The sequence below is a fragment of the Odocoileus virginianus genome, chromosome 15 (genome assembly GCF_023699985.2).
Source record: "Odocoileus virginianus isolate 20LAN1187 ecotype Illinois chromosome 15, Ovbor_1.2, whole genome shotgun sequence".
In the NCBI taxonomy this organism is placed as follows: Eukaryota; Metazoa; Chordata; class Mammalia; order Artiodactyla; family Cervidae; genus Odocoileus; species Odocoileus virginianus.
In genome coordinates this window covers 38,508,678-38,522,825 of record NC_069688.1, presented here as the reverse complement: position 1 = coordinate 38,522,825, position 14,148 = coordinate 38,508,678, and the positions used below count along the sequence as shown (strand labels likewise).

The window sequence follows — 14,148 nt, the reverse complement described above, 5'->3', positions numbered from 1 at the left end:
TGTTGAATAATTTTGAATGCTTTTTTGTCAATAAACTTCAAATGACATTTTATAAATCTTCAATAAAGATTCCTAGGAAAACATATACTGATAAAGAGTAAATAGAAATTCATCATTGATATTGTGAATAGCTTCTGGTCATTTTGTCAAGAAATGTCCAAGTTTTCCATTATATTAAATTGACCTAATATGGAGTCTTCAAATTAACTTCATCAAATTCTGAATATTCTGAAGACAAATATTGATGCCACATAACCCATATCATGTTTATACTCCTTAATCTTATTCAGTAGGCTAGTCAAAGATTTTCTTTTAATGCCATAGAAGTCAATTTTAACAGAAAAAGAGTGAAAGCTTATAGAAATGAACATAGTTACCACATAGAATTATATGACTTCTATGTATACTTTGAAAAAATTATTAATAGCTTGACGAAACTTTAAATTACCTGAAGATAAGGTCTATGTGTTTCTTATATTCATCCAGTAGACATTATACTTCATACTAGAGTATTATGTGAATGTTTAATGTTAGAAAATATCTGCTGTGTTAATACATTAATTAATGACATTTTGCTATTTATACTCAGTCTTTCCTATTAGGGATTTCTTCTTAGAAATGTTTCTTGTTTATGTTGCTATTTGGTAACTAAGGTCTAACTCCAGCCCTTAATTTTCACTGTCAATAACTCAAGAGAAGGTTCTATTCCCTGTGCCATCACAATGTACTTGCTGCAAATGCCAATCTCTAAAGCAGGGTTCTAAACCTGGTATGCAAGTAGAATTCAAAAAATGCATGAACACACATGGGAAAATGCCACACCTTTATCTTTACGATTCTTCTCGTTAAAATATAGTATTTCCTTCAGTAAAAAGCTGGATATAAATAATCTCTGACTTTTGTCACCTATAAAAATCAGATATTTTATATCATGTTAAATATTATGACTATATCAAAATATTGCTTATGATACTCTTTAAAATTACAGAAATTATTAGCCCCACTACTTACTTAATGTATCAGTAGAGAAGTATATTAATATCTCTCTATATGTATATATTCATATATATGTATGTTAGTATACATTTACTAGAATATTTGAAAATATTTTAAAATTATTTTATCATTAATTTCCTTTTTATTTCATCTTATGTATTTAAAATCTTTGTTCGAAAAAGGGTGCCATAAACTAGAAAAGTCTTGGTTTAAAAATAAAGAGATTAGGGGTACTTGCTCTATAACAGCTGTGTTGGCTTACTGGGATTACAAAGCAATCAGGTGACATTTTACAGGTAACACATTTCTTTCTAATAAGTTCCTTCAGAGGACACAAAAATCTTAACTAAACGATATGAAGAAAATACTTACTAAGAAGGCCTTTTGGTTTATTTTAATTCATAATGTGAAGGTGGGTCTATATTTTTCTCTATATCTATGTATATCACTTATCCTGTCAAAGCATTTGGGATTATACCTATTTTCATAGGTATGCAAATACTTATAAGCAGGATTTGGATCTTATGAGAGGTTAAGCACAGATTTATTGTTTTTTTGTTTGCAGTGCAACTTATAGCTATGAATTTGAATGTGTAGAATATACTTCTTTTTCAGGACTAATAAAATTATTACACATGGGAACTTATTAAAAGTTGGGAATGTATCTAGCAGGTGTTCACTAGCTCTATTGCTTTGTATACTAAAGAATGAAATCCAATGTTCAGTGGCTGTTCTATTCTCCAGTAATTTTTAAACCTGCTTTAAAGTACTTCAGAATATCAAGTTCATGAAAGTAATGAAAGATATTTCTCAGATTTTTACACATGTATATCTTTTGAGATCCTTATTCCCTTTCCTCCAAAGTCATCCTAAAAAAAGAGAGAAGTGAATCAATATTTCTTTCAGCCAAGTTTCAAACTGCCCATTTTTAATTATTTCCTAGACTTATGAGCTTCTATAATTTTATAGAGGTGCTTTTTCCCCTTCCTTTAACAATGTCTGTTTTAACTTTATAGATATTTATAGATTAGTACTTTGACAGGAAATATATTCTCTTATTCTCTTTAAGAGACTTTCATATAGATATTTTTATTGACTGCTTTAGCTAGTGTTATTGCTTTTTTTCTTTTCTCTCATATAAGTGAAAAGGATAGGTAAAATAAATCTGACCTTTGGTTTATGCCCACAATAATTTTCATTAGATTCCATTATCAAGAGATCCTGAGTGGAACCTATGGCTTTAATGTTCTTAAATATAAGGGGCACTCAAGAAGACTCTTTTTAAGTTATGTTCTTAATTGAAATCTAATAACAGAGTAGAACTGAAATGTTCTGATCAAAAAAGAAAAAAAAAAAACTATGTACATCAAGCTATACATTTTAAATATCTCACAATTGCTAATTATACTTCAATAAAGCTATGAAAAGATTAAAATTACTTCCACTAAAATTGCTGCTAACTTTTGAGGGGGTTAAAAAGATAAACAGAAAATTTTAAAAATGAGATTTATTAATAAAAAGGCTAAAAAGGATAAGACATGTAAAAGAGGAAAGGATGATAAGAAGGGCATCAATAGAAAGAAAAATCTAAAGTTGAAAAATAAAAAGGGAGAAAAAGAAGACACAGGGAGGAATAAACATAAAGACAAATAACAACAACAGAAAATGCAGAAGATACGAAGTGAATTAAAGGTGGAGATAATACAGTTAGTGAAGTTAAAACAGAAACTACAATATATCAAGAAGCAATTATTTCTAAAATAAAAGCATAATAAACAGTGATAGACTTGTGAAGACTGGTGATTCAGGTTTGACATATAAAGACAATGTGTTCTGTAAAACAGAGTTATCTAATAAAATTGAATTTCAATCACTTGTGATTTGAACTTCATAGAAACAATAAATCTCTTGAGTACAAAACTTTCCATGTTTCATCTTGGAAAGATAGATCTGTTATTGAATATTAGTTTAATGTAGCAATTCAAAAGGTTATTGGGTCCATACCTAGGAAGTATGCTTAACATAAATATCTCTAAGAAATATACTATAGCAATACTAGAAATCATAAAAATATACTAATTTTAGATAGTATGAATTATTAAAATATTGACACAAGGTAAATTCTAAGATGAGGTTTTTATGCTACTATTATGCTTACTGTGAATCTGTTTACTTTTAAGAGTGTTATACTTGGGAACTACAGAACATGAAAAAAAATACCCATATTTCATTATTATGTTGTGAACTAAGTATATGCAGTTTCAGAACTTTATTATATCACCAAATAAACGGCGGCTCATTCCTTTTACTAACCAGTACACCGACAGACAATTTTGAAAAGAATACACATTTTACAAAAGCAATTATCCACTTTTATTTTGTTTACATTGCACTGAAAATTTACATCATACTTTTACAAAGTTTTTTTTTTCATAAAAATATACTTCTTTACAAAAGTGTATGCATTAATATAAGAGGAGTAGCCAGTTGCAGAAGAAACATTGTTTAAACAAGATCTTAAATGTATTAACCTTAACATTAATGAATGAATCATTGTTATTGCAGTCATTTGAATAAACAAGAATAAATAACTGATGGAATAAAATTTAAAACAGCATCCTGTCAGTAGAGTACAATGTTGGGAAAATTACAGGAATTTCCAAAACAATGTATCTCAAAGTGGTTTACAAGAAATCCACTACATGTTGTAGAGATAGATCCAAGCAGCACTCTGGGTGCAATGATTTCTCGTAGGCACTCTGTCTCATGATACAAAATGTCGAGATTGTTTACAACTTTATCCATATTTGAAAGGGACAACAATGAAGTGTTCACACTTGGTACATAATTTATTCAATGAAGTAAAACATGCTATTAAAGGAAGACTATGACCTATTAAATCAAAATGCTGGCATTACTGTGATACAGTTGTAAGTAACTTGCAAATACATACCTTAATGACTATTAAAGAAGCCTGTCATATCTGGAAGCTGCTTCTTAAGAATAAGAGAATAGAAATTTCTATATATATAAAAATTTGGTAAATCCACAACTTTAGGAAATAAATTTATATTGGTGATTTGAAAATAATTTTACTTTTAGTCATTTTGATTTAGGCAATGGTCCAAAATATATGTTTACCTCAATGTTAACTAAAATGTTTAACAAGCTTATACTTCTAACTCACTGTTAGATAAAAGTTCAAAGCAATATTAAATAAATTTGAAGACTCAGCTTGAAGGAAAAACAGATAAGTTATAAACTAAATAAGTAGATTGATAGGTTCTATTTGGTCTTGCAAAAATATTAGAAAGAATGGTAAGTTTGGTATCTCAGATAACTGCAAAATCATGATTATTATAGACAGTTTTTGCCAGCTAAAGTGGTTTCTGAGGAACAAAAAAGATTGAAGCAAGGAATTAAACACTTACCCCATGGCTCACTGAATAATATTGGTTACAACATAATGAGCGAAATCAGGAAAATAGCATGATGATCTTGCCATTTGCAGAAACTATGACAACCAGGCTAAAAAAAGATAGCAGTATGATACTGAAGAACAAAAACCAGAAAGCATCAAATCAGCGTGGGCAATCTTATCTCATCTGTGACATAAATTAGCTCATAAACATTTCAGGGCATGACTCAATCTGAAATAATCAGGGAAATGGAGAAAACAATGACTCAATTAATAGGAAGGAACAGCTGATAGAGTGGTGTGAAATACAGACTTAACGGGCATGATACAGCTCATGACAGTTAAAGAGAAGTCAGTGATCTATTGACTCTTGTAAGTATAGCTCTTATTTTCTACCCTATTTCATTTTTTTAAAACCCAGTCCCTCTAATATAGTTTATAAAGCACAGAAATACTGATAGTGGATGCTCCTCCAATATATGCAAATAAGTTTATGTTTTAGAATAATCTCCTTTTTAAAAAAAGCAAATAAACTGTGAGTAAGCACTCTCGGAGTGCAGCCAAATTTCTGTAAAATTCTCCATGGTAAACATGAAGAAGAATTATGGTCCAGTTTATGAAAAACCACTCTTCTCTATCATTCCACAGGAAAAGGTGACCCAGCGAGTCCTGATAAGTGTGCTTTAATTTATTTATCAGTGAACTAAATGTGCACTGTTTTGTGTGTCGATTTCCAAGCTTCTGAAGAAGGCCAAAGCTGCCACGTTATACCATTGTGCAGACTGTGTTCAAGTTGGGATCGAACCGTACTGCCTTCCCTTCCACTGACTTTGCGTTGGTGTCATACATGGGATTTTCAAAAGCTGCTTGGCCATTGTTATTTTCATGAACTGAACATCCTGTATACTGGGTTTTGGGAGCAGTCCTGTTGATGAGATCACTAATTAGTTATACATTAACTTTCTTCTAGAAACAGCAGAATAGGGCTCAAACACAACATATCAATACTTGAGTTATCACTGTTAATGGATAATATAACTTGAAAATATTGAGAAACCACAATTCATCAAGTTTGAATAATATACCTGTCATTTTTAAATCATGAGTGACTTTTATTATTTACATAAATATATACTTATAAATAGTACCAATATAAGTAATATAAGTATAAATAAATATTATGGCTATTCTTATAAAGTTTCTTATGAGATAATGTTATCATCAATGATCATGTAAAATATAGCTAAATTATGATGATGATGAATTCAAATCCCATTACTATTCATTCCTCAAGTATTTATTGAGCGTCCATTATATGCTAGGCATGACCCTAGGCATTGGATATATAATTTTTCTTTTTTACAAAAAACATACAAATTCATTACTCTCATATTACAAGGATAGCAATGAAAAAATTAAAAATAAACAAGAAAAACGAAACAAGATAATGAAAATTGTTTTGCTGAAAAGGAAAATGGTTAATATGACCAGAAGTAACTGGGAGCCATGTTAGGAGAGGTAATAAAGAAAATAAGGAAGTAAAATTTAATCTGAGACTTGAATGAAAATAAGGAGTTCATTTTGCAGTAATAAGAAGGGAATTCTAAGAAAAGCAGACATCTAATGCTGACACAGTTTTAGAAAGTGCTTAGAGTATCCCAGAAACAAATACTCAATTGGTTTTAAATTATATACATTAGAACAAATAAACTCAAAATCTGAAAGACAAAATGACTAAATACACTGATATTTCATGTCATGAAATAGTTTCCAGAATTCTTGATAACTGAATATTTCCTATTAGTTAATAAAACACATGGAATCTAAGCTGGCTGGTATAAGTTGCTCATTTTGAATCCCTCATTTATTTTTTGTCTCACTTTTGATTAATGTTTTATTTCTAGTTTCTCTTTCCCATATTCTACTGCATAATTTGCTTATATTTGTAAATAAAATGATAAAAAATCAAATTACAAAAAGATCATATATAAATCAAATTATAATTTTATTTGTAAATCAAATGATTAAAGGCATACTTGAATTTGAGCAAACTCTGGGAGATAGTGAAAGACAGGGGAGCCTGGTGTGCTGTAGTCCATAGGGTCGCAAATGTTGGACAAAACTTAGGGACTGAACAACAGCAACAAAAGCATACTTACCCCTACTTGTTCCTCAAACCTAATTCCTAAAAAGGCTTTAAAACAATTCTCTTTTGCTTATAAAAAAGAACACAAAATTTCAACTACTTATTTTATTATAATTTGTATTTGCCACTCTGTGATTGTACTATCCTTAGCACATTTTCTGAATTTTTTTCTGTATTAAAAATTGTCAGGGATTTGTATGATAACATTTTAAAAAATCTATCTAAAATTGCTTTCAATAGAATCATCTATATATATACATATATAGATGTATATATGTATATATACATATATAGATGTATATATGTATATATACATATATATAGTTATATGATATAAATTATATTGCTTACAACTTTTGTCAGCTTTTGTCAGGTGTATAATTCTAATTGATCACATTCATCTCTCTTTTTTAAACTAGATTCACAATAAAAACAGAAGCAACATCATTTTCTTCTAATTAGGTAAGGATCATAAAAGTGTAAAAGATTTGTTTCTGCAAATATTAACCAACAGCTTTAAGGAAAATAATATCAAACTTTAGAAAAGTTTATACCATCAATAAAAATTAACTTAAAGCTAATCAATGTTCTAAACATAAGAGCAAGATGTATAAAATTCTTGGGAGAAAACACATAGGGAAACCTTCATGACCTTGCATTTGGCAATGGTCTCTTAGGTATAATACTAAAAGCAAAGTAACAAAAGAAAAAAGAAACAAATTGAACTTCATCAAAACGAAAAGTCTGGTATATCAAAGGATACTATCAAGAAACTGTAACTACAACCCACAGAAAGAGAAATATTTGCAAACCAGATATCTGAAAAGGGTCTAGTATCCAGAATATATGGAGAACTCATATACCTCAAAAATAAGACAAATGAGTCAATTTCAAAAATGGGCAAAGAATTTGAATAGGTATTTCTTCAAAGAATGTAGACAAATGACTAGCAGACACATGAAAAATGCCCAATATTATTAGTAATTAGGGAAATGCAGATCAATATCACAATGAAATACCACTTCACTAGGATGGTTAAATGAAAGTGAAATCACTCAGTTGTGTCTGATTCTTTGTGACCCCTTGTACTGCAACCTATCAGGCTCCTCCGTCAATGGGATTTTCTAGGCAAGAATACTGGAGTGGGTTGCCATTTCCTTCTCCAGGGGATCCTCCTGACCTAGGGATCGAACCCAGGTCTCCTGCATTGCAGGCAGACGCTTTACCAGTGAGCCACCAGGGAAGTCACATTAAATGTGGTTAAATGAAGGAAAAAGGTTAAATGAAGGATTACCATATAATCCAAGAGTTTCATTCTTGAATGCATACTCAAAAAACTGAAACAGGCGTCTGAACAAAACTTGTACACAAACGTGTCTAGCAGCACTGTTCACAATAGCCCAAACACAGGAATAATCCAAATATCCATCAACTGATGAATGGACATATTTAAACAAAACATATTCAAACATACAATGGAATGTTATTCAGCTACATAGTCAATAATATGTAGATGTGTAGTATGATATGGATGACCTTGAAAACACTATATTATATTTAAGAATACAGACACAAAATGTCACTTATTGTATGTTTCCATATATATAAAACATCCAGAAGGTGAACCAAAGTAGTTGCCTGGGAGTGGGGTAGGAGTGACTGCTTAGTGGGTATAGTTTCCTTCTAGGCTGATGGTTCTGTGACATTGTGAGTATACTAAATGTCACTGAATTGCACATCTACAACAGTTTAAATCATTTTATGTGTATTTTACCACAATAATAAAAAATGATTAGCATAGCTTGCTTTATGAATAAATTTAGTGATGATTTTTATCATTAATAACATCTGATATTGACAGGGCCTGAATAACTGCTAATGCAAAATTGTTACAAATTTGCATAATATTAATTAAATCATTCTTAGATAATATAGACTGTCATTTATACTAAGGACATTAGTTTTGATAAAAAGACATTTAGGGATTCATTTAGTTATCTGGTTAACAGCATACTTTCTTCTTCTTCTTTTTTTTTTTTTGCCTTTTTTTGTTTCCTTAATAAGGGATGGTCTCAAATAGTGGATTAACTGCATAGTAAAGCCCTTCATTAAGATATTGTAATGGATGTAGCAAAGAAGGGGTCAACTGATAATCTATACAGTCATACATGAAATATATAACAAATATAACATACTAACTGCATCATCTTCTAAAAACAACAGAAGATAAAAGAGAGGACTAGAAGATTTTATTATCTGTCAGCCTGGGTAAAATCTGTCAGTACTGTCATATAAACTAAGAGGTTTAAACATAAACTTGTTCCTTTTTTTCTAAAGAAATGTGAGAGCAGATATCACCTCTTCAATCTAAACCTTAACTTAGATTTTGTATCTCTATAGTTTCAGCATGGATAATGTAAAAATAACTTATACAAGAAGTTACATTACAGAAAATTGACAGACAAAAGGAGGAAGGATAGAGCTGAATGTTTGCACAACTCAACAGAGAAATTTTAGTTGTGTGTATATTGGGGTGATGGGATGATGGGCAGAGGAATAATGGCTTTAACAAACTGTGGTTGTATTTGCTACAATAATCCAGACCAAAAAAAAAAAAAACAAAAACCCAGAAGTTAGAATTTGAACTGTAGAGTAAAAAGAACATAAAATATAGATTTGGGAAACATTTTATACTCAACATCAATAAACTTACCTTTGTTTATAGAGATAAAATCCAAATCCTGCAAATATAAGTGCAAAAAAAGGCACCAGAATAGCAATAGCCACGGAACTACTATTTGTACCATGAGGTTGATTTGAAGAATTTGAGCCTTCTGACACATTCAGTCCTATAAAAGAAAAAAAAAAAATAACATACAAATACAAAGTTAGGTCTCTTTTATCAACTTGATATTTTTTATAAAAAAATTTAATTTATTCCTTGCTCAAGATATTTATCTACTTGGAAATACAAAAATAATTCACAAAACTCCTTCATTTCCACACAATTTTACACAATGCCTATTATGTATATTTTTCCAGGAAAGGATACAGAATGAAAAATAAGCAGAGTCTCTGAACTTGAGTTAATAACAACTGTAGGAAGAATACAGAGTGACAAAATAAGTGTATATATGAAGCATGAATTAATGTTAAGCGTATCTGTATGCAAAGGATATGTGGTAGGAATAGGAGGCTAACATGATAAACTATCTGAAAAGGCATAAATATTATTCTAAAGAGCTCAAAACTTTCCACCTACCTATAGTGAGGAATAATAACTGAAGATGCGTAGGGGAAAAAAGGGCTCAGTGATAAAATACAAGATTTTGAACAGTGACTAGAGTGAGACAGACTTGAGAGAGTCTGGTCTGAAGGCAGCAATAGTTTGAAGACATCCAAGATAAAAATGGAAATTAAGATGGGAACTATAGCACTAGGAAGAGCATGAAAAGATAGATTTCCAGGAACATTTCATATTTCAAGTGAACAGAAGTTATTTGTGTGGATGAAGGATGAAGGATGTAAGAAGGCAGAGGATTTAGAAGTGTTCTCCTTGGGACTGAGTAAATGGTTATGACATTAGCATAGCTAAGAGATGAGAAAAATGAGATTTGTCAATGTGTTGGCACAGGGACTATGGAAGAGAAATAAATAGCAAGCTTTTTTTCAGAAAGAAATAGTTTTTCTTTTTAATAGGTTCTGTTTTAGACATGCAGTGCTTGAGATGCTATGGGGAATATAATGTGAAAAAATCTTGCATTCAATTATGTGACTGTGACAATGTACTATATTAGTGAATGTCTTCTACTGATTTTAAAACTAACAATTGTGGCAAGACATTATCTGAAATGGCATATCCTTATTATTGTTCATTTGGGGAAAGCTGATTTACTTTTTTGACAAATATTCAACTAAATCAAATGTTCAACTAAATTATGCTTTATTAACTATGCCAAGGCCTTTGACTGTGTGGATCACAGCAAATTGTGGAAAATTCTTCAAGAGATGGGAATACCAGCCCACCTAACCTGCCTCCTGAAAAATATGTATGCAGGTCAAGAAGCAACAGTTAGAACTGGACATGGAACAACGGTCTGGTTCCATATCAGGAAAGGAGTACGTCAAGGCTGTATATTGTCACCCTGCTTATTTAAATTATATGCAGAGCACATCATGTGGAATGCTGGGCAGGATGAAGCACAAGCTGGAATCAAGATTGCTGGGAGAAATATCAATAACCTCAGATAGGCAGATAACACCTTATGGTAGAAAGCGAAGAAGAACTAAAGAGCCTCTTGATAAAAGTGAAAGAGGAGAGTGAAAAAGTTGGCTTAAAACTCAACATTCAGAAAATGAAGATTATGGCATCTGGTACTATCACTTCATGGCAAATAGATGGGGAAATAGTGGAAACAGTGTCAGACTTTATATATATATTTTTTTTTTTGGCTCCAAAATCACTGCAGATGGTGCTTGCTGCCATGAAATTAAACTTTCCTTGGAAGGAAAATTATGACAAAGCTAGATGGTATTTATAAAAAGCAGAGACATTACTTTGCCAAAAAATGTCCATGTAGTCAAAGCTATGGTTTTTCCAGTAGTCATGTATGGAAGTGAGAGTTGAACTATAAAGAAAGCTGAGTGCTGAAGAATTGATGGTTTTGAACTGTGGTATTGGAGAAGACTCTTGAGAGTCCCTTGAACTGCAAGGAGATCAATCCAAAAGGGATCCATCCCTGAATATTCATTGGAAGGACTAATGCTGAAGCTGAAACTCCAATACTTTGGCCACCTGATGCGAAAAAGTGACTCCTTGGAAGAGACCCTGATATTGGGAAAGATTGGAGGTGGGAGGAGAAGCGGACAACAGAGGGTGAGATGGTTGGATGGTATCACTAGGTATCCCTTCCTAGTAATGGACAGGGAAGCCTTGCATGCTGTAGTCCATGGGGTCTGAAAGAGTGGACATGACTGAGAGACAACCGAACTGAAGTCATACCCTAGTCAAGGTTAAAAACATTAGTACCATTTTATATTTTAATTTTCCAGGGACTCAGAAAACTTACAAAAAAGTTCAAAGCAATGGAATTTTAAAGATAAACATCAAGGAGTAGTTTTTAGAACATGGATTTACTCTTTATGCATTACTACTACAATATAATAATGACAGACAGTATAGTTTTGGAAAATTATACACCAAAAGTTATGATAATAAATACAGTCAAATGAGACTATTAAATATTTAGACACGTTTGAGAAGAGTTGAAAATAAAAATGACAAAACCCTGTGCCTCCCACCACAGAACATTTACATAGCTGAATAGCACAAACCCCCCAAATGGTTCATTCCTCAAAGTAACTTCCCCATCCAGATTCTATGAGTTTCTCAAAGTGCCACTACATTTTTCTTTGGGGGGGGGGTCTGTAAGAAAATTTGAAATATATTCAAATGGAAGAGAAGTAATACAAATCTCATAAGATAAAATTATTCACAGTTAAAAATTTTTTTAATCTTTATCACTTTTTCTCCTTTTTACTTGCTTGAGGGAAAGGCAGTTTGTCATGTTTATTAGAAATATGATGAAAAACTAAACACTGTATTGAGTTGGAACACAGAGAACCAATATTTTAAAGAATGCAATTATTTAAAAGGCTATCAAGTGTATCAATGTATAGTCCTGACAATACAAAATTCAAAATGCGGTAAGTGTGCCTAATGTACAGAATCCATTATATTTTCTTATGATATCTTGAGTAATAAAGAAAGTACATGAAAATGAAAATGACTACATTACCTAGTCTTTGTAGTCCAAATTGCCCATAATCTTTACCCTGAATAAATCCTTGAAATACATAAGTAGCTCCATCAGGCTCAGCGGAAACCTAAAAATATTTATAAGTTTGATTAAACATGAAAGCTGGCCACAGATATATTTTCCCAGTCTTAGAAAATATTCAGGTTTACTATAAAATGAATATTATGCACAATTCCTTCTTCCATATCTTCTTCTGTGTAAAACAGAACATCATGCAAATTTACCATCATTAAAAATAAAATGAAAAATTTTGTCTTTAATTAGGATACTGGAAATAAGTGGCATTAGTTATCAATATAATTATACAGATTTATAAATTTCTTTTAGGTGAAGAAACTGATTGTCAAGAAAAAGACCAAGGATATGATAAAACAGAATGAGGCAAATAGTCAATTAACAATTAAAATATAATAATACTGTATTTTGTAGATTCGATTACTGTTCACCATACAGGCACTAATTCTCTCCCTTCCCATCAACCTTCATGGAAAGTGTATTTGTTCTTCCTCAGTGAGTTGGATTTGGTCCTGTGACTTGCTTTGGCCAATGGAATGTGGGTGGAATTGACAATAGGTCAGTTCCAATCCTAGGCCTTAAGATGTATGTTTCCCATTATAAGTGGAAGAACCCATATAATCCATGGTCACAAAAGACCAGGGATTGTATGACTTCATAAATATGAAAGCCTAGAACAGTGAAATATAGAGACAGAAAATAGAGTTGTGGTTGCTTGGATTTGGGGGAGAAAGGAGGGGTGGATGGGTTGGGTGATAGATAAAGGATATGGTTTCTTTTTGAGGTGATGATAATATTCTAAAATCAACTGTGGTGATGGTTACATATCTGTAAATATACTAAGAACTACTGAACTGTATACTTTAAATGAGTAGGGTACATGAATTATATCTCAATAGGGCTGTTAAAATAAGGGGGACATATTTCCACTTTGTCCCTCAGAGTTTCAGGCCTTTGGCAAGAGAAGGACATGTTCCTGGCAGCTGCTATCCCTCCAGCCTGGACCTGATATGAGACATCTTGAGGAAACCTGAACTTGATACCACAGCTTCAAATGGAGTCCCCCAAGCTAAACTCAGACACATGAGAAAGAAAATACATGTTGTTTGGTCCTGAGATTTTGTGGCCTGCCTAATGCCTCAAATGCTATTAACTGTACCTTGCATGTAAAATTCTATACGTAAAAAATAGGTTACATGCATAGTGTCATTTGATCTCACTAATAAAATATGAGTTGATACATTTTAGTGTTGCTGGTAACTAGTCATATGAATTTACCCCAAAGTTTGTCCTGATTATTAGCAGTGTTACCTAAGTCATGTATGTTATTGTGAAAGCTGCAAAAAACCTTTCATCCTCACCCTAAAAAGCAAAGTATTATACCAAATTATTCACATAAGTCTGACATTTCAAAAGTGATTTATTCCTTATTATCAGACATACCCTGGGAAAGGTCATTTTTAGACACAAAATGCTGCTAAAAAGAAGAGCTCAAGCTCTAATAGTTAAATGAATGAATTCATTTTATTTGTTTCCTAAATGAAACAATCTAAGTACACTGAAGATGAGTTAGTTCAACTCCATGCATAATGGCACAGAAAGGGAATGCACTTTCTTTTTCTCTCAGAAACCAAACTTAATCTCCATATTTAGAAAATTTTATAAAGTTGGCTATGAAGAAGAAGTTATGTGAGCCACTTCCTCTGAATAGTTACCATAACCTCACTTTGGAGTTACCCTGTTCTAGTCAGTTA

The 14,148-nt window shown here is 31.7% G+C and overlaps 1 protein-coding gene across 5 annotated transcripts in view; it reads right to left on the bottom strand.

The window, feature by feature from the left end:
• Positions 1-3,345: 3,345 nt before the first annotated feature.
• CSMD3 (CUB and Sushi multiple domains 3) overlaps positions 3,346-14,148 on the bottom strand; it is a 1,331,483-nt gene continuing 1,320,680 nt past the window's right edge. For all 5 annotated transcript variants that reach the window (XM_070477231.1, XM_070477232.1, XM_070477233.1 and 2 more), the window contains 3 exons: positions 12,359-12,446; positions 9,274-9,409; positions 3,346-5,339 (listed from right to left, as the gene is read on the bottom strand). In XM_070477231.1, the coding sequence (XP_070333332.1) occupies positions 5,180-5,339; positions 9,274-9,409; positions 12,359-12,446 (384 nt within the window). In that variant the 3' untranslated portion in view covers positions 3,346-5,179. The remainder of the gene's footprint in view (positions 5,340-9,273; positions 9,410-12,358; positions 12,447-14,148) is intronic.